The sequence below is a fragment of the Kogia breviceps genome, chromosome 4, assembly GCF_026419965.1.
Source record: "Kogia breviceps isolate mKogBre1 chromosome 4, mKogBre1 haplotype 1, whole genome shotgun sequence".
NCBI lineage: Eukaryota > Metazoa > Chordata > Mammalia > Artiodactyla > Physeteridae > Kogia > Kogia breviceps.
Window position 1 is genome coordinate 50391357 of NC_081313.1, and position 21014 is coordinate 50412370.

The window sequence follows — 21014 nt, forward strand, 5'->3', positions numbered from 1 at the left end:
TATAAAATGGAGTTAACAATCCCTACTTCACAGGAATGTCCTGATGATTAAAGGAGCTAATGCCATTTAGTAATCACTGTCTTCAAAAATAGTAGTAGTATTTAAAATCCAACCCCTTGAATTCATGTTTTATATGTAGAGATTTTAGTTTAAAAAATATGGAGAGTATACTACTTTCTGTCCCATTGCTAATTAAAAAGAGAAAAGTATTATTTTCTGATTGACAGCTTCATAAAGAGAATTATAAATAATTTGAACACATCCAGTGACATATAGTCATCAAACCACATAAGATGTCATGAAACTCAGATCATATTCTAAAATGGAGCTTCTAAAATTCAGTCTCTATAACAGCATTAAAAGGCTGAGACTAGCTTCCTTTGGTGGTGTTTGCCAGATTTACCCTGGTGATGCCAGTAAGTTGTATCCTGACTTTAAGCAGAGTAAGGAAAGAATGCCTTTTTTTGAATGCTTAAGAATGTCTTGCTTATGCTTGCTTACTTATTCACTCACTCATTCAACTGATTAATGCCCAACACTGTGCTAGCACTGTTATAAACTGTTAGGGAGTTTGCAACTCAGCAAGGAAGACAGACATGGAACAAGTAATTAAAAGCATGATGAATGTTTTGAAGGAGAATTGGAAAGGTCATTGGGGGGGAAAAGTAGGTCAAGGAAGACTCACTCCCTTTTCTTCTCCAGGGAGAGGCATTTAAGCTGATACTTGAAGGATATGGCTCTATTCCCTAGAGGCAAGCTTTACAGGGATCCAGGGATAAGAGCAGGAGGAGTGCGCCAGTGGAGTGGAGGAGTGGAAAGAAGTCTGGACTGCTGGACTGTAGAGCAGACTGGGGCTGAGGACAGACAGCAGCCTGGTCAGCAGAGCACTAGGAAGCCCCTGAAGGGTGCAGGAAAGTAATGATTTGTTATGTGTTTTCAACAAGGGCTCTGCCTTCAGTGTGGAGGATAAAATGCTTCAGATTTTCAAAAAGTGAAGCCTTGGTGATTAGAACCATAATTTTTCACCTAGAATTTTTGAGGTCACACATTTGCTTATTGTTTATAGAGCATATGGGATGAAATATCTTCCTCTTCCCATATTTCTTCCTTGGCCTGTTAGAGAGATTCTGTCCCATTCTACCTTTTTGAAAAAGCTGGCAGGGTATCTTTTGTCATCAGTCCACTTTAGTCCTCCTCTCTCCCTTTGCCCCTTCCCTTCAGAATTCTGATGTTTTCAAAACAAATCCTAAGGAACATGACCATAACTCTGAGTGACATTGCCAAATAACTGGAATTAGAAGTTTTTCTTGCAGTGGTTAACAGAGGAGAGGCTTCTGGTTATGATAACCTGAAAACCTATGCTACAAGTACTAGAACTTCTCTAGAAATATTTGATTATATACTACATAAATGCATAGATGAGCTTGTAACAAAGTAAAAGAAAGCCCAGGAGCTAAAAAGAAGAAGAAAGGTGGAGAGGGCTTGGCAACAGACACATGACATAAAAACTACCCTTAGTGTTAGAGTGAGGTTGCTAGGCTCACTAATATACTCATAGTTATACAGGAGGCCAGGGCCTTGCGTACACATGAGGCAGGCAGTTGGGAACTGAGACCCCTGAGTAAAGCCAGGAGTTGGGAAGGGTAACATTTTCAGTAAAACAGTAGATTAAAAAAAAAAAAACAGCATCCACGGACAGAGAGATTATGAGGAAGTCTATATTGGCTTAGTCTCTGAGTAGATGGTAGAGAAAAGTCTCATCTGAAAATTCTGTTTGTTCAGTTTTTTTTTTAAAAGAAACTTTTTATGAAAAATTTCAAACATACACAAAAATAGGGGAATGGCATAATGAATCATCATGTATCCATCAACCAGCTTTAATAGTTATTATTATTCTTCCATTCTTGTTTCTTTTTTCTGCATTATATATAATTTGTTTCTACATTATATAATTTTGCCTGTAAATACTCAAAATTAGAATATTTATCTCTAGCCTAAGGACCTTTAAAAAGCATAGCAACAGTTTTATATATTATGTCCAACAAAATTAACAATTCTTTAATATCATCTAATACCTAGTTCATGTATAATTTTCTCTGGTTGTCTCAAAAATATTTTTTTAGAGTTGATTTGTTTGAATCAAGATTCAGACAAGGTCTACACATTGCATTTGTTAGACATCTTAGATCTCTTAAGTTTCTCCTCCCTCTTTTAAAATTGATTTATTTGTTGAAAAAACCAAGTTGTAGAATTAACTACATTCTGTATTTGGCTAGTTGTAGCCTCATGGTGTCATTTCAACATTCCTCTATTCATGTAGTAAATAAAGTGGTTCTTAGATTTAGAGGTTTGATTCAGTTCAGGTTATTATTATTATTTTAAGAATACTTTAGAGATGGTGCTCAGTATTTTCAGCTGCATTACATCAGGAGGCACAAGATGTTTGGTTGTCGTTATAACGTGAATTGTATCCCCCCAATTTCATGTACTGAAGAGCTGATTCCCAATAGGTACCTCAGGCTGTGACTGTATTTGGAGATAAGGCCTTTAAAGGGTGATTATGTTGGAATGAGGCTGTTTGGGTGGACTCAATCCAATCTGACTGGTGTCTTTATAAGTAGAGGAAATTTGGACTTGCAAAGAGACACCAGGGTAATGTGCCTACAGAAGAAGGGTCATGTGAGGACACATGAGAAGGCAGCCATCTAACATCCAAGGAGAGAGGCTCAGAAGAAACCAACCCTGATGGCCCCTTGATCTTAGACTTCTAGTCTCCAGAACTGTGGGAAAAAAACAGTCTGTTGTTAAAGCCATCCAGTCCGTTGTATTTTGTTATGGTAACCCTAGCAAACCAGTACAGTTGTCTTGTTTTCGAGTGATGTTACGATTGATCTTTGAGTTCAGGTGGTAACAGCCTTACACTTACATTATAAAATGCTCCATCATCCTTTTTTCCAAATGTTTTTAATATCCATTGATTTCTTTCCCCTAAATCCATCATTTCATTAGGGGTTATAAATGGTGATTATATTAATCATCCTACATTTATTAGCATGATAAACTGAAGAATTTTTCCTCACCAATTATTTGTTCACCCAGAAATAGTCTGTAGATTCTTTTCCTATATTTATTCATTTTCAATTCTGACATCCTCCAAATCACCTGAGAATCCTTAACTTCAGATTTTAGTACTTGGATTTATATTGAATACTAACAGGGTGAGCCAAGGAGCCCCAAACTGAGAAAATTACCTAAAAGCTATTCCTGTGCTGGTGATGTTCCTCAAGCACCTGGCAGATACAGTGTGAAACTGTTCTTCCTGGAGGGGCAGGTCCTCAAACAAGGTCCCATAGTTGTCTCATGGTAAAGATGAATTCATATTCCAAAATTACAAAACTCAGGGGGAAATGAGTGAAAGTTAATAGACATAACTAAGAGGAAATTTAGATCCCCAGAAAATTTATGTGAGCCCAGGGCTCAGGATTTTGTTCTCTTCTCTATCCATACTTACAACCTTATATATCTCATCCATTTTCATGGCTTTAGAGAACCTGCCCACATTTAAAGCTCCTGCTCAAACACTCTTCAGAACTCCAGATTCTTGAATCCAGCTTACACTTAACAGTTCTTTGTGAAAGTTGAAAAGACATCTCAAACTTAATACATCCAAAACTGAACTCCTGATCTGCCCTTTCTGTTCCACCTGCATCTGTCCCCATATCGGTCGATGGCAGTTCCATCCTTACAGTTGCTCATGCCAAAAGATTTGGAGCCATCCTTGATTCCTCTTTCTCTTAGACCCCATATTCAGTCTGTCTGGAAATCCTGTTTGTTCTACCTTCAGTGTATATCCAGAATTTGACCATTATTTACCACTACCACTGCTATCACCCCAATGTGGGCCTTATCTTTTGGCTGGATTACTGTAGCAACATTTTTCCATTATAATGGAGTTTATCTAGTAGGAGAGTTAAATTGATAGTTTCATAACCACATTTCTGCTTTATACTCGGAGAATCTTATTTAAACTAAATCTACTAAGCCATTTAAAAAGTGCTACTTTACTATACATAAAATAGATAAACAACAAGGTCCTACTGTATTCCACAGGGAACTATATTCACTATCCTGTAATAAACCATAATGGAAATGAAAAAAAATACCAGAAACTCAGTGGCTTAAAAAAAAAGTGCTATTTTATCCAATTTTTCTTTTCTAACCTTAAGTAATTATGAGTAAGTAAGAGTTTAGTAGTGTAGGGGCAGAATCTTTTGGAAGCACCTTGTATATTAGGACAAGCTATTGATTCATCTAGAATCATATGAAAATGTTAATTATATTTTAGTCTCTAAATTGGACTTTTTCCCCATGTAATGCAGTATAATGAAATTAGTCATAGAATTGGCTTATAGGTGAATTTACGTGAAATGAAGAATGTGGTTTATATGTGATCTGTTAGAATTTCCTTTCAGTGCCCAGAGTGAGAAAATTAGTTCCCTCTAATTCAAATCAACAACATATATAGGCATGTAAAAAGCATCATGTGGTATTATAAAGGAATATGAAGATTTGAGATACTGCTTATGCCCTTTCTTTGGGTACTTACAACTTAGAGGAAGAAACAAACGTACACATTAGTATAATACCTGGTGGTGTAGTGACATGAGTACTAGACAGAGGCTTAGGTAACAGATGAACTATTCAAAGATAAAGGCTGTTCGGGAAAGACAGAAGCAGACAATGAAAGTGCCAAGAGCTTTAAACCCTTTTGTGGGGAAGATGATGGGATAAATAAGTAAAATAAACAAGCCCAAGTTTCTTAGCTTCCAGGTCAGTGCTTTATCTGCTAGGAGATACCTACTACTTTTTTGTCTCCATTATCTAGCAATCTTTTGCAGTAACCTAGTATAGTTGCCTCTGTATCCAGCAAAAAGCATCTCTGTGTAACTACACCTTTGCCCAGAAGAAAAAAGGGTTTTGAAGCCAGTGTGCTTATTTTTGTTACCAATTTCTCATTTGAATCCTTTTTTGATTATTGATACTTGACCCATCAAAAAGAATATAGCCATCCAATAAAAGCATGGTGAATTCCACAACTTATTATCAGCTTTCAGTTAAGACCATGCTTCATATCATATTAATATATTTTACGTAAAGTAAGTATGTTTTAGCTCTTATTTTCCATTCTAAGAAATCAGCCTGAGAAGCACCTGGGGAAACAAGGCTGCATTTGACCTCAGGATCGATTCTTTAATTAGATACTTTCCTCTGAGAACCCTGACAATTTTGCCTTCTCCCTCTCCCTCTCCCTCTCCCTCTCCCTCTCCCCCTCTCCCCCTCTCCCCCTCTCCCCCTCTCCCCCTCTCCCCCTCTCCCCCTCTCCCCCTCTCCCCCTCTCCCCCTCCCTCTCCCTCTCCCTCTCCCAACTGGCTTAGAACCCCTCTTACCCTTTCATATGTGTTCACAGTACATGTTTTATTTTTATTTTTATTTTTTGTGTGTATGTGTTCCCTGACAAAACAGTAGGTTCTCAGCAAATATTCACTGAATGAGTGAATATTTGTAGCCTCAAGACACAACTTCAAATTAATTTTTAAAAATCACCTGGTTTTATTTTCTTCTTGCTGCTGCCTCTTCTTGGTCCAAACAGAAATATTTTTGGCAGTTTAAAAAAATATATGTTCAGATGTATCCTAGTCTGCTCAAAAATCTCCAAATATGACTATACCTATTGCTCAGAACAAAACTTTGTAGACTCATCATATGGTGATTTCTAAGATTTACATATGAGAACAAATAGACACACACCATTTTGAAAGTATATTTTAGCTTTCCTCATAACTCTATTAATTCTGTATGTAATTTCTACCTTATCATATATTTTCTTCCTAAGGAAGTAGCATGTGAGAAATAAGTGAATATTTGGGTGCTACATACTATTACTTTCATCCATTTTTAGAATGCATTCCTTCTTTTACCAGAGTGGTAGCAGTTTAAATGAGCAAAATTAATCAAAATACAGAATTTACAAAATATCTACATTTCTTCAATGATATTTTTACAATTCTTAAAGGTGTCCCTTGGATTCAAAGACTGCAGTGAGCATTCAAGACTGAGTGTCTGAGGTGTGTTTGTGAGAAAGAAGAGGGGAACGGAGAAATTTAAAAGAATAAAGAGATGGTATTCAACTTCAAGTGTAGTGTGTAGTTTAAGAAGCTATGTGAGAGTATAAAAGAACTTGGTAGCTACTACAGCATCAAATTTATATTACCTTTTCTCCTTAAGGTGGAATATGCATTGTATTATGCCTAACAGCTCAGCAAGCCCAGGGGAGGTAGAAAGGAAGAAAAGGGAGGGTGGGTAGAGGTGACCAGATGGTGATAAGGTAGTTTGAACTACTGAATAATTCTTTGTCAACAAAAGTTGGGTGCTTTCCAAGAAAAATGTTTCTTGATGTGAACACTAAGGTGTATGCAGAACCATTTAAACAGTTAAAGTTGTTGAAGTTGACTTTATCATGTTCAACCCTGAAGTATGTAACACCAACAGTTGAAGAAAATTGAGGTGTCTCTCTAATTTGTGATTTAGAAAGTTGTAGAGTTAATAAATTGGAGGCTTCAATTGCCATTTTAGTCACTGAAGCTACCAAGTCTAGAATTATAGAATTGACAGTTTAGAAATCACCTGATGCAGTCTCCTATTTGTACCTGTAAAGTATCTGATACCCTTGACAAAGATTGAAAGCTAATGTAAGACGGATCCTGAATTACAAGCCAGCTTTCACTAAATAATACATGTTCTAAAAATATCTATTGAACCACGTAAGGCATATAAATTCCACAGGACTCGAGTTATATCTGTAAAACCCTGTTTTAATCTCTGCCTAATGTAAGATTAATTTTCGGGTCCTGATCTTAAACAGTTGACAAACAACTGTAGTGACTACTGCTTTGAAAACTCATTTATATTTTTGCAATTTTTCACAGACCATTGATTGCAGTGTTATTAATGCTTATTTTCTGTATCTGCTTGGAGTTGAGCACATTTTATTCCAGTTCTTCTGTGTTCACAACACACATCAAGAAGATTCAACATCAGCAGGGGCAGCTGACATGGTATCAGTTTTACAAAATAACCAATATCTGTGCAGCTTGTTCCCAACAGAGTTATTACATATGATGTTCTGTTTATGTGAACAGTCATTGGTTTCAAAGCCCACTTCTGCAAAACATTTATGGATGACTTCTGAGGTTACTGTGTCCTACATTACAATGAGATTTCTTTTACACTGAGAATATTTCTTTATAATACAAGAGAAATACTGCTTCTTATTTCATGGAGACATAATCTACCAAGCACTTCCAGTTTACAACCTTTAGGTGACAAATTGTGCCTCAGTCTCATGGCTACAAATGCAACGTGGTGTTTTTAAGCAAAGAAAAGTATATACACATTTTTTTTTTTTTTTTTTTTGCGGTATGCGGGCCTCTCACTGTTGTGGCCTCCCTCGTTGTGGAGCACAGGCGCTCCGGACGCGCAGGCTCAGCGGCCATGGCTCACGGGCCTAGCCGCTCCGTGGCATGTGGGATCTTCCCAGACGGGGGCACAAACCTGTGTCTCCTGAATCGGCAGGCGGACCCCCAACCACTGTGCCACCAGGAAAGCCCATATACACATCTTTAATATAAGGCCCAGGGGGTATGGGCAGGATTTCTCAATCAGTAATAGAATATTCCTTTTCTGCAAGTAATTTTCTCTCTGATTTTAGTACACATTCTCTCCAAAATCCTGCCAGACATCAGTGTATTTTTGTTAACGTTATATATACAGGAAAGGTGTGTATATATAAAAAAAAATACTCAAATTTCCTCAAATAGTTCTGACTTTTTACTACTATCATCATTGCAACAGAGTAAAACTGACAGTCTATATTTTTCTCCATGGCATCATTCCTTTGTAAGAGCTCCTGTCTAGTTTGTTTGCACATTAAAGAGGAATCCCATCTAATCAGCATTAAATGTGCTCCCATTGACATATGTATCCATAGACCTCCTACTTTCAAACCAATCTTCAGCAGACATAAGCGATATAGATGCTTCATTATTTAGGTGAAGTAACATGGTATTGAGAGTCAAGGTTGACAGCAGCCTTTATCTGTAGTGTATTATCATTAGCTTTTCCTTAAAAACAAACAAACAAACCTAAAATTTAGAAATATTATTTGCCTTGAAATGGTCTGAATTGGCTAATTCAGTTTAGTGTTTTATTTTCTAATTTGGTATGCATTTCTCCTTCCTCACTTTTATCAGTTTTACCTCCGTAGACTTTTTGTTTATACCTTGTTCCAATTTTTAAGAAACATATAGATAATTGATAAGGGAGCTCCAGATTCTTTGGCCATTTCACCTTTGATTTTTCTTTCTTGTTCAGTAGCATGATTTTTATCTTTTGAGAAATTTTGAACTCAATGTTTTTCACAGGATTTTATTCTATGAATTCTATAAAAGGAAAGACATACAATAAAACATGGGCTTTCTAATAATGTCAAAATTGAGAAGACTGGCTTGGGTTTTATAGGTACTGTTCTAGACTGAATTGGCTGCAAATATGTTTTATCCTTCAAGAAAAGGGAAAAATGACCCTGAAGATAATTCAGAGATCAGCAGGACTGCCACTGCCTGCATAGGCCCAGAGCACACAGGTCCAGAGGGTAAAGTTGTCTCCTCCTGAGATTCAAAGTGGAGTCACCCTCTCAGTTTCAGCAGACCATGTCCCTGTACATGGCCTCAAGGGCAAAGCTGCCTTCCATGGCCAAGGGTTTGAGGCCACCCATTCCAGTGGGCAGAAGACAGAGCCACCACCATAGTGGGCCCCAGCAGGCAAAGCATTGAACCAGAGAGAATTATTGTTGAGCCTTAAGTCTAATGTAGTTTGCCTGGCTAGGTTTTGGACTTGCCTGGGACCTGTCACCCCTTCCTTTCTTTTTTCTGGTTTCTCCCTTTTAGAATGGGAATGTCTGTCCTATGCCTGTCTGACCATTTTATTTTGGAAGTACATAATTTTCTGTTTTCACAGGTTCACAGCTTAGACGAATTTTGCCTCAGGATGAATCATACCTCAAGTCTCAGCCACACTTGATTTAGATGTTACTTTGGACTTGGAGTAGATTCTGGAATGGGTTAAGACTTTTGAGACTGTTAGGATAGGGTGAATATATGTTGCATGTGAGAAGGACATGAATTTGGGGGACAAGAGGGAGGAATGTTATAGGCTGAATTGTCTCGCTCCCAAATCCATATATTGAAGTCCTTACCCCCAATATGATGGTATTTGGTGATAGGGCCTTTAAGGTTAAATGAGCTCATAAGGGTGGGGCCCTAATCTAGTAGGACTGTTGTACTTATAAGAAGAGGAAGAGACACCAGAAGTGCACATGCACAGAGGATAGGCCATGTGAGGACATAGCAAGAAGGTGTCTGTCTGCAAGCTAGAAAGAAAGCCCTCACTAGAACCCAAAATTTCTGTCACCCTGATCTCAGATTTTCAACCTTCAGAACTGATAAATTTCTATTGTTTAAGCTACCCTGTCTGTGGTATTCTGTTATGGCAGCCCAAGTAAACTAATACATGTATCTTACTGACAAGGTAGAAGTTTTTCTTACATTTGGAAAACCAATGTTAATGTCAGATTTCAAAGGAAAAACTATTTTCAATCATTTAAATAATCAAGACAAAAGTATACTTTCCCATTTGTTAATGAATATTAATAACTTTGAGTAGATAATGCTATTATATGTCAAAATAATTATATTTTTAAATTAAGACTTTTAGAACAGTTTTAGCTTTACAAAAATATTGCACAGAAAATACAGAAAGCTCTCATATACTCCCTCTCCCTTGTACAGTTTTTCCTATTATTAACCTCTTGTTTTAGTGTGATACACTTTTTACAGTTGATGATTGAATGTTGATGTATTATTTTTAACTAAAGTCCATAGTTTACATTAGGGTTCACTCTGTGTATAGTTCTATAGGTTTTAACAAATGTATAATGTCATGTACCCACCACTATATTATAGTTCCACTGCCCTAAAATTCTCTTAATTTTTACCTATTCATTCTTCCCTGTCTCTGCCCAAATAATTAGATACTGATATGTAAAGATGATAAAACTGCTGGAAAGCACTAGCTTAAAAGTTTCTTCCTTTACTGTTATGGCAGAAAAGTTGGAATACTTCACATTCAAATTCTTTACATGAAGTACAAAAATACAAAAGTGTTGTCCCTATGTGAGTGATCTTTACATTGGATTTTTGTATCTTGACCCATTTCCAATTGTGTAGGATTTGGATTCCAGACTCTTCTTTAGCATTTAACCAATTCTTTGGTCATGAAAGGAGCTGGGACCGTTTATCCACATATTAGCTGATCTTTGACATATGTCACTTTTATAATGAGAGAGCAGCAGGGACACATTCCTACATCTTCCCCATTCTCCATTTTTTCCTTGGTGGTGGATAAGTAATCCCCCTATAAGCAGAGGTAGGAAAATACATCTCTGATTCCTTCTGTCAATGTAATTCCTTGACTTCCATGTATCATAAACACTGACTGTGTAACCAGGACCAGATGATGAAAATTGTTACTGTAGACATTTCTCCATATGGAGAATTATTTACCCACTCTTCTCAAACAGAGGCAAGCATGGGGTTATGTTGATGAAATAAGATGCATATAGAAAAATAAACATATCACAAGCATACAGCTTGATGAATTTTCACAACGTGAGCACACTTATATAATGAGTGCCCAGACTGAGAAACTAATAGTACGTTAGAAATGAGCAATGTAGTTCTAAGAAGGTGGAAACATCTGCAGCCCAAAAAAGAAAAATGGTGTCACAGGCACTTAATTTCTTTTTCACTTACTAAATCTTCCCAACCCTTATACCTCTTATTTACTTTTCTTTTATTGTGTTGTAAAGCTGAATAATATGAAAAATAGCATCATTGTCTCTGTTTTCTTCCTAATTTTCATGGAATGCTTTTAAAGTTTTACCATCAGGTATTATAATTGCTAAGGTTTTCAGTAAGCTCTTTCTTTATCAGGTTAATGAAATTTCCTTCTGTTTCTAGGATGCTAAGTGTTGCTATCTTTTTATCATGACTAAATGTTAAACTTTACCAGAAGTTTTATTCTGCATCTTTTGAGGTGGTCCTGTGTATTTTTCTTTTAATCTTACAGTTTGTAAAAAAAAAAAATATATATATATATATATTTATTTATTTATTTATTTATTTTGTGGTACGCGGGCCTCTCACTGTTGTGGCCTCTCCCGTTGCAGAGCACAGGCTCCGGACGCACAGGCTCAGCGGCCATGGCTCACGGGCCCAACCGCTCCAGTCTGCAGGCAGACTCTCAACCACTGCACCACCAGGGAAGCCCCTGTAAAATATATTGAATAGGCCTTTTTTTTTCATTTTGAATCATCTTGAATTCCTGAAAATAATCTAGTTTGGCTAAAATGTATTATTCTTTTACTTCACTGATGGATTCCATGACTAATATTTTATTTAGGTTTTTATCATCTGTGTTCATAAGTACATTGGTATGTAATTTTCTTTTCTTATACTCTCTTTGTCTAGTTTTATATCTCCTTGTCTAGTTAGTGTGTCAAGGTTATGTTTTATTTGCAGAGCTCATCTTCCTTTTATATTTTCTGGCCACCACAATTATATAAGTTACAAAGATTATCCATTTCTTAAAGAATTGGTAAAATTTGCCAGTTAGATCATTTTTGCCTGGACCCCTCCCCCTATTTTTTATGAGTTTTAGAGAAGATATTTGAGGTCTATTTCAATTTTTAAAGTGTTTTTGGTTCTTATTTTCTAATTTTAGATAAATTTTAGTAATTTATATTTTGTCCACTTCATCTCAAGTTTAAATCCATGAATAAAAAGAAGGTGAGCAAACCTTGGAGACCCAGGAGTGTAGAATTTGACCTGTGCCAAATGCTGGTTTTTACCATAAAAAAGTTGTAAGTAGCAAAAGGCAGATGAAGGAATGAAACGTCTTTGTGATTATAATTCCAGTAGTTGACTTTATAGAAAATTTCATAAATTGTTATAAATTTTGTTATAAATATATTTCTCCATGGGGACCCACCTATCCTTCTTAGATATTTTAAAGGATATTGGTGGAAAATAAGATTTTCATAGGCAACATTTTTGGGACAGCTGTTTTGCTGAACTGAAGTAGCAGTTTTCAAAATGTGGGCCACACCCCCTGGTGGACCACAGAGAATCAGGTCAAACTGTTCTTGGTAATACTAAGATGTTATTTGCCTTTTCTAGTCTGTTAACATTTTCATTAATCATGGAAAAGCAATAGAGAGTAAAACTTCTGCTCCTTTAGCAGAATCAAGGCAGTGGTGACAAACAGTATTAGTAGCCATTTTATTCTTCACTGCCATACACATGCAGTTAAAAAAAAAACCTGGGCTTCCCTGGTGACAGGGAAGTGGTTAAGAATCTGCCTGCCAATGCAGGGGCCATGGGTTCGAGCCCTGGTCCGGGAAGATCCCACATGCCGCAGAGCAACTAAGCCCATGTGCCACAACTACTGAGCCTGTGCTCTAGAGCCTGCAAGCCTAGAACCTGTGCTCCACAAGAGAAGCCATTGCAATGAGAAGCCTGCATGCCACAACCAAGGGTAGCCCTTGCCGCAACTAGAGAAAGCCTGCACGCACCAATGAAGACCCAACGCAGCCAAAAATAAATAAGTATGAATTTATTTTTTTAAAAAACTTGTTTATTGAAGCAGTAAATAGTATTGATTTTATTAAATCTTTCATCTTAAATACATATATTTTTAATATTCCATGTGAAAAAAAATGGTAAGAATGCATAAAGCACTTCTGTAGTACACTGAATGCTGATGGTGGGTAGTCTTGAAGAAAAGCCCTTGTTCAGTTGTTTTAGTTGAGAGCTGAACTATCCACCTTTCCACAGAACACCATTTTTACTTGAATGACAAACTGGTTATTCAGACATGGATATTTGGTGGTATTTGTTGCAAGTGATAAAATTTGAATTTTAAACAAAAATTATCACTTTGAAAAACTTGTATCCACTGCTATGAGCTTAACTACTGCCCGATAATTAAAGAAGTTTTGGCTGAGGTTGGTGGTAATGTTAACAAATGTGACTTTTTTGATATTTTGTAATGAAATAGGTCAATATTTGAGAGATATGTGTAACTCAGCCAAATGTTACTTTACATATGCTGTGTTAATACTAGACAGTGACAGAAATATCAGGATAGGTAGTGAAGTATGGCAAGAGGAAATCTATGAGCAGGCAATATGGAGAAAATCAAGCAGATTTTAGCAGCTAGCTTACTCCGAGAGACCAAGCTTTGGCAGGAGCTAAGAAAGTTACCATAACAAAGACTGTGACATAGGTGGGAAGAACTAGGGCCCAAGGGAGCACCCCATTTTAGAAAAAAGCATGTATCTGATCTGATGAGAACTGGAGTAAGAGATGAGGAACAGGATTTGGAAGAAAAGCGGAAGACTCCTGTACCTGAATTTCTTAGACCTTATCAGTCTGTAAGTTGCACCACAGTCATATGAACAGTAATACCAGAATTTTATAGTTTGTTATTTGCATTTGTTGGCTCAGAACCCAGCACTCTCTGCGGAGTCCTTCCAAGTATTTCTGAGCATTGTGAGACATTCATATGTGTTCAGCAGTAAGTTCATTTTATGTTGTTTTACTGTTTCCCAAGGTCACTCCTCTGTTTGCTTTGATAGTTCTCTAGTTGTTGCCCCCAGGTCCTCAGAGTGTTAAAGCTATTTAGTGTATCTACTCAAAATTGTTTAGACCCCAACAAAAAACAGGATTTTCAGTTGTTTACTTATACAGCTTCTTCTTTTCTAGAACCCATACTAGTGTCTAGGGAGCTGGAGTTAGGGATGGCTTTGAGTTAGCATCCGACAACCAGGCTGTATTCAAATCAGTTCAAAGACTACCGTTTTGTTAATAGGTTCATTTACCATGTTTGACGTCTTTTAGCATAAATTCTCTGAAAGAAGCCACCTCAGATGTCCTATAAATATGTCACTGTAGTGTAGTCTCCAGTTCTCCTTTCAAGTTCAGATATGTATAAACACAGCTTTGTTTCTTCCCTTGGGCTCCTCACATCCCTTGCTAAAGGACTTCTATTTGGTTTGCCCCACTGGTTAGGCAGGCATACTTAATAATTGGTATGGGAAAACGAATTTTTGTAAGTTGAGCTGCCAGATCTTGTTGATTTGATTTCAGCAAACACTTGTTGACCGTCATTTTGGTGCCAGGTACAATATCTGATTATAAAAAATGCAGGTTTGAATAGAACATGGTGCTTTTTAGGACCTCACCATTAAATTAATAGGACACATACACGCATATAAGTGTAACACAACTTGACTAGTGCTACTGTAGAGGTACATGCAAAGTTCCATGGGAACACAAAAGAGGGAGGAAGTGTAGTTTTGGGGGGAGCATCTGTAAAAGAAAATTTTGATCTCAGCCTTAAAGGATGAAAAGTATTTCTTAAATAAGTCAAAGGAAAAGGAAGTGATATTATAGGAAGAGAAAACAGCAAATTTGAAAGTGGGAAAGCAGAAAAAGGTATTTTTAGGGAAATGCACAAAGATCTGCATAGTATTGGTGTGGAGTGTTCATGGACGGGACACCAAGACTTGAGAGCTAGTTAGGAGTTGGATTTTAAAAACGTAAAGGGCGTTTTTGTTTTTTAAAGAGGAAAGACTAAATGATCTTTTTATTCTCTTTGTAGAAGACACTGCAAAGTTGTCATGTGAAGAGGCAATCAAAACGTATGCAGCTAAAAATATAGTGAAAAAATATAGAGGATTATACAAGTATGTCAGGACAGTTAATTGGTAAAAAATATTATGACTTTTTAAAATTTTGAGTTTTTAATGTATGTGGTAAAAGTTTTTTTTAACTTTTTACTTTGAAATAGTTGTAGATTCAATTGTGAATTGTGAATTACAGATTCACGGAGCAATCCTGTATACCCTTCAAACAATCTACTTTATTCACATTTCACCAGTTACATGTACTCGTGTGTGTGTATTTAGTTATATGCGATTTTATCACATGTGTAGATTCATGTGAGCAACACCACAGTCAGATACAGAACAGTTCCATCGCAAGAATCCCCTGTGCTACCTAAAGGACCTTTTTTGACATCTTAAGAGGCTTAGACTGTATGTTTTTTTGTTTGTTTGTTTGTTTGTTTTTGCGGTACGCGGGCCTCACTGCTGTGGCCTCTCCCGTTGAGGAGCACAGGCTCCGGACGCGCAGGCTCAGCGGACATGGCTCACGGGCCCAGCCGCCCCGCGGCATGTAGGATCTTCCCGGACCGGGGCACGAACCCGTGTCCCCTGCATCGGCAGGCGGACTCTCAACCAGTGCGCCACCAGGGAAGTCCTGTATGTTTTTTTTTTTTATTGAAGTATAGTTGATTTACAATGTTATATTAGTTTCAGGTGTACAACATAGTGATTCAGTATTTTTATAGATTATACTTTATTTAAAGTTATTACAAAATAATGGCCATATTTCCCTGTGCTGTACAAGATATCCTTGTTGCTTATCTATTTTATACATAGTGGTTCATAGCTCTTAATCCCATACCCTTGTCTTGCCCCTCTCCTTTTCCCTCTCCACACTGGTAACCACTAGTTTGTTCTCTATACCTGTGAGTTTGTTTCTATTTTGTTATATACATTTATCTGTTTTATTTTTAGATTCCGCATATAAGTGGTAGCATATTTGTCTTTCTCTGTCTGACCTATTCCACTAAGCTTAATACTCTCCAGGTCTATCCATATTGTTGCAAATGGAGCTTAGACTGTATTCTGTCCCTCAGAGTGTGATCTTCAGATCACCTGTTACAGAATCACCTAGTTGCTTGTTAAATATGCAGAATCCCACCCTAGAAACATTGAATTAGAATTCCTGGGACTGCGGCCCTGTGACATACGTTTAAATAAACTCCCCAGGTGCTTCTTATATCATACCTATGAGGACATGAATGTGAGCTGACCTCTGAATGATGAGAAGAGAGCCAACCATGCAAAGACCTGGGGCGAGGAGGTCTAGACAGGTGCTGTCCAGTAGGAGTATAATAGAAGCCAGATATGTAATTTAAAAATTTACAGTAGCCACATTCCAAAAGTAAAAAGAAATGTGAAATTAAGTTTTACAATATATTTTATTTAACTCAGTATATTAAAAATTTGACTTCAACATGAAATAAATATGAAAACTATTAAGATATTTAACATTCTTTTTTTCTACACAGTATTCAAAATTCAGTGTATATTTTACCCTTACTGTGCATCTCAGTTCAGATTAGCCACATTTCGAGTGCTTAATAACACATCTAACAAGTGGCTACCGTACAGGGTAGACAGCGAACAGCCACTACGAAGGCCCTAAAGGAGATTCATGTAGAGATAGCATTTGACATTCTGAATTTGAAAATATTGGTCTTAGAGCTTTGGAATAAGATCAAACTAGATGTATAGATTTAAAAATCATTGCCATAAAAGAGTTGTCACACAGAGTGTAATTCTCAGTGATTCTCAGTGAAAGCTTATTAGAATCACCAATAGGGCTTTTTCTAACTACATGCTTGCACTCCAAGAGGGCTTGGAACAACCCTGAGGGTAGGGGAGAACTGGGGAGGTGTGTATGGATCTCAGGGAAGGGGAGGACATAGGTGGATATGGAATTTCTCCTTTGTTGATTCCGATGTGATCCCTCCCTGCAATCCCCATTCCTGGTTGAGAACCATTGGTATTTAAAAGGGAGATGAGGATAGAAGATGCTATGAAGACTACTGAGAGATGAAAGGAGTGCTAATGAAGCTAAGGAGGGTAGCATTAACAAAGATGAAAGCAGGGGGAGGTCAGGACACTTGCAAATTAAGATATTATTGATGATCATTGAGGACAAAGCTTAAGTAGCGTGGCAACTGGGCTAAGGATGGGTTCTGAAGATGTCAGTGGAGACTGAACTGCTGCCTAGCACCTGAAGGTGAGACAGAGCTAGATAGGTTGCAAGAGGGGCATGCTGTGCCCTTCCAGGCAGAATTCTTCAAATCCTTCCTTTAAATTTGGTTAAAGTCCATCTATGTTCCCTCTCTTGTCCCTTCAGCTGTTACATCTTAGTTAATTGTTTGTGTATTAACACAGCCGGTCTTCCCCCTGACCACACTATAAAATCACCTGGGTAACTTTTTAATAAAAAGTACCCATTCCTAATTCCCTCCCCATTTCAGAATAAGTCAAAATTTCTAAGAGTGGGGCCTGGCCTAGGCATCAATATTTTGTAAAGCTGCTCAAGTTATTCTAATGAGCTAGGGTAGACAACTTTTGATCTATAGCATAGTGAGGTCTGTGACAGAAAATAAGTTTTACTCATCTTTGTGCCCCCAGAGTTTGACTCATTGTGGGGCATATGGTTAGCTCTCAGTAAATGTTTGTTGAATAAATGAAATATTAAAGATCTAACAAATGAGGAAATGTGGCTAGGGAGCTAGGCAGGCCCTTGTGGACAACTTAATAAATTAACATTTCTTTTCTTTATAATGAGTAGTTACCAGGCAGGTTATTAAATACACTGCACCTATTTTGGAATCCTTATTAGTATGAAACTGTTTTCCCAAATTGGTCTGAATCACAATACTGACATAAAATCTCAAATATAAAAATAGACTAAAAAATTGGTAGGTTTATTATCTAAGTCTTTGCACATAGCACAAGATGTAGTATAGTTAATTAACTGTTCCACTGAATACAATATACAAGAGAAATTAATGCATTTAGGATACAGAATTTTTCCCATTAATTTGAAGTAATTTTTTAAAATTGGAGTACAGTTGCTTTACAATGTTGTGTTAGTTTCTGCTGTACAGCAAAGCGAGTCAGCTATACGTATACATATATCCCCTCTTTTTTGGATTTCCTTCCCATTTAGGTCATCGCAGAGCACTGAGTAGAGTTCCCTGTGCTATACAGTAGGTTCTCATTAGTTATCTATTTTATACATAGTATCAATAGTGTATATATGTCAATCCCCATCTCCCACTTCATCCCACCCCCCTTTACCCCTTGGTGTCCATACGATTGTTCTCTATGTCTGTGTCTGTATTTCTGCTTTGCAAATAAGATCATCTATACCATTTTTTTTAGATTCCACATATATGCATTAGTAAGTGATATTTGTTTTTCTCTTTCTGACTTACTTCACTCTGTATGACAGTCTCTAGGTCCATCCACGTCTCTACAAATGACTGGATTTCATTTCTTTTAATGGCTGAGTAATATTCCGTTGTGCATATGTACACATCTTCCTTATCCATTCCTGTTGATGGACATTTAGGTTGCTTCCATGTCCTGCCTATTGTGAATAGTACTGCAATGAACATTGGGGTGCATATGTCTTTTTGAACTATGGTCTTCTCTGGGTATATGACCAATAGGAGGATTGCTGGGTCATATGGTAGTTCTATTTTTAGTTTCTTAAGGAACTTCCATACTGTTCTCCATAGTGGTTGTATCAATTTACATTCCCACCAGCAGTGCAAGAGGGTTCCCTTTTCTCCAGAATGATGGCCATTCTGACCTGTGTGAAGTAATTACTTCTAATTTTCACAGAATTAACTACAACTCAGTAAATCCTGTTATATTTAAAATTTAATGCTGTGGCTATTCAAAACATCCTATTTATAAGAATATTTATAGTTCTTTGTTATGAGTTTTAAAGTTACTGGAGTAACTTATTTAACTGTTCTTACCTTTTACCACTTTTAGTGAGAACAGATGGAAATAAATAGACAAAGTGTTCTGCAAAAATAAAAGAAGCTGGTAGTCACTAATATAATGCATCATTATCAGAATTAATCCTGGATATGGTTTATAGAGCACCCCTAGCCTAAGACTAGTAGGTACCTCAATAAATGATAATTCTCTTCTTTCTGGTCCTCATGTAGCTAATGCTGTTCAAAGGGTTTAGAAAATCAAGTTTAATCTGACACAGTTTAACATTCTAAAAATGCATTAATTTTCCCACAGATGAAGAGAAGTAAAGAATTGATAACTAAAAATCATAATCAAGAAGAAATAAGTATTCTTCGTTGTTGGAAATGTAGAAAATGCATAGCAGGTTCTGGTTGTTTCATGGAATGTCTTGAGAATCAAGTGACTGAGGTGAGTATTGCTAACTGTATAATCGTCAAATAATTTCCTAGTATAGGAATGCTGGGGGCACACCTACACATGCACACATATCCCTCCACACCTGACTTAGCTTTTACCTTATTTTACCTGATCCACTAAAAACATTTCAAAGTGGTATTCAAAAGGCATCCCACCTTCCACAGTTACAATTAAGTTTACCTCTAGCTGCTGACATTAACATGACCTTACAGTTTTAAGTGCAGGATTACAATCATAGGTTAAAGATAATAGTCCATGTTTATTTTATCCCCACCATGAGTGAACCTTAGTCATCACCACACAATTAAATTCAAGATCATATTTAAAAATAGAAAAAGTATTTTTATATGTATGTAAAAACATATATTATACATATATAAACATATATATATATATATATATATATATATATATATATATATATATATATACACATATTATATATATGGTATTCAGTATGGGCCTAAAAGGGAAAGTTCATGTATAATTTAAAAGTCAATAGAAAAACCTGAATAATATTTAAAAGCATTTAATTGATTGTCCTGGTAAAAGTAAATGTTTTTAAAAAAACAGATAAAATCCCTAAACTTCTCTAAGAGCAATATGCAAGAGGCAGTATCAAAGAGGTCCAAACTAGATAGTAATCCATGCACTTTACAGGGAATTCTCAATTCAGCAGAGAGAGTGGATGTAATTGTTTTCTTCCCTTTCTTTGAGAGACTGTTTGTTTTAAGTTTTTCCTCAGCCACATTTGATCATGATTATTTCCTATCCACTCTAACAGATTAGCCAGCTTGAACTGATAATAGTGGAAGACTTTAACTGCATACTTACTACATGTCAGATACTTTTTTTTAAACATTTTTTAAAAACTGAAAAAACATTTTAATTGGAGGAAAAAATCTTTTCATGCTGAGTATTTTATTGGGTGTAATTTATAGAGTAAAAAAAAAAAGTATACAGTTTGATAAATTTTTTTCAGCCCTGCTACGAATCAGATCAAGATATACAATATTTTCATCACCTCAGAAAGTTGTTTTGCCCTTTTCCAGGCAATACTCCCCTCTCACAAGACAACCACTATATTGATGTCTATCACCATAGACTAGTTTTGCCTGTTCCTGACCTTCATTCTAATGGAATCATATAGCATATACTCTTTTGCACCTGACTTATTTTGCTCAGCATAATGTTTTAAAGGCTCATTTATGTTTTGTGTTATATAGTTTGCTTCCTCTTTCCTGAGTAGTATGCCATTTATGAATATATCAAAATTTATCAATTTTTTCTGCTGATGGACATTTGAATTTCTAGTTTTGGGTTATGAATAAAACTGCTATTAGTATTCTTGTAAAAGACTTTATGTGTTTGTGTTTTGTTATTTCTTTTTGATATATACATAGGAATGAATTTGGGGGGGGTCATAGAGTAGGTGTATTTTAAGTTTTTTAGAAGCTGCTAGTAGTTTTCCAAAGTGAATGTTCACTTCCAGCAGCAGTGATGAGAATTCCAGTTGCTCTACACCTTTTGTCTACAGGTGGTATTTTCAGACTTTGTAACTTTAGACATTCTGCTAGATGTATAGTGGTATATCATTATAGTTTTAATTTGCTTTTTCCTAGTGATAATGATGTCCAGTACCTTTTTTTATGCTTATTAGGTAGGCATTGTTTTGAATGTTTTATATTATTCATTCCTTATAGTATAAGGATAGAAGGAT

General features: G+C 36.5%; 1 protein-coding gene across 8 annotated transcripts in view; it reads left to right on the plus strand.

Annotated features, from left to right (window-relative positions):
* RNF180 (ring finger protein 180) overlaps positions 1-21014 on the plus strand; it is a 299183-nt gene that overhangs the window by 11200 nt on the left and 266969 nt on the right. For 6 of the 8 annotated variants that reach the window (XM_059062298.2, XM_067031022.1, XM_067031024.1 and 3 more), the window contains exon 2: positions 19151-19285. The exons of 1 other annotated variant lie outside the window; for it this stretch is intronic. In XM_059062298.2, the coding sequence (XP_058918281.1) occupies positions 19151-19285 (135 nt within the window). Of the gene's footprint in view, positions 1-19150; positions 19286-21014 lie in introns of those variants that run through there. One more of the 8 variants, XM_067031025.1, reaches the window with a different exon arrangement.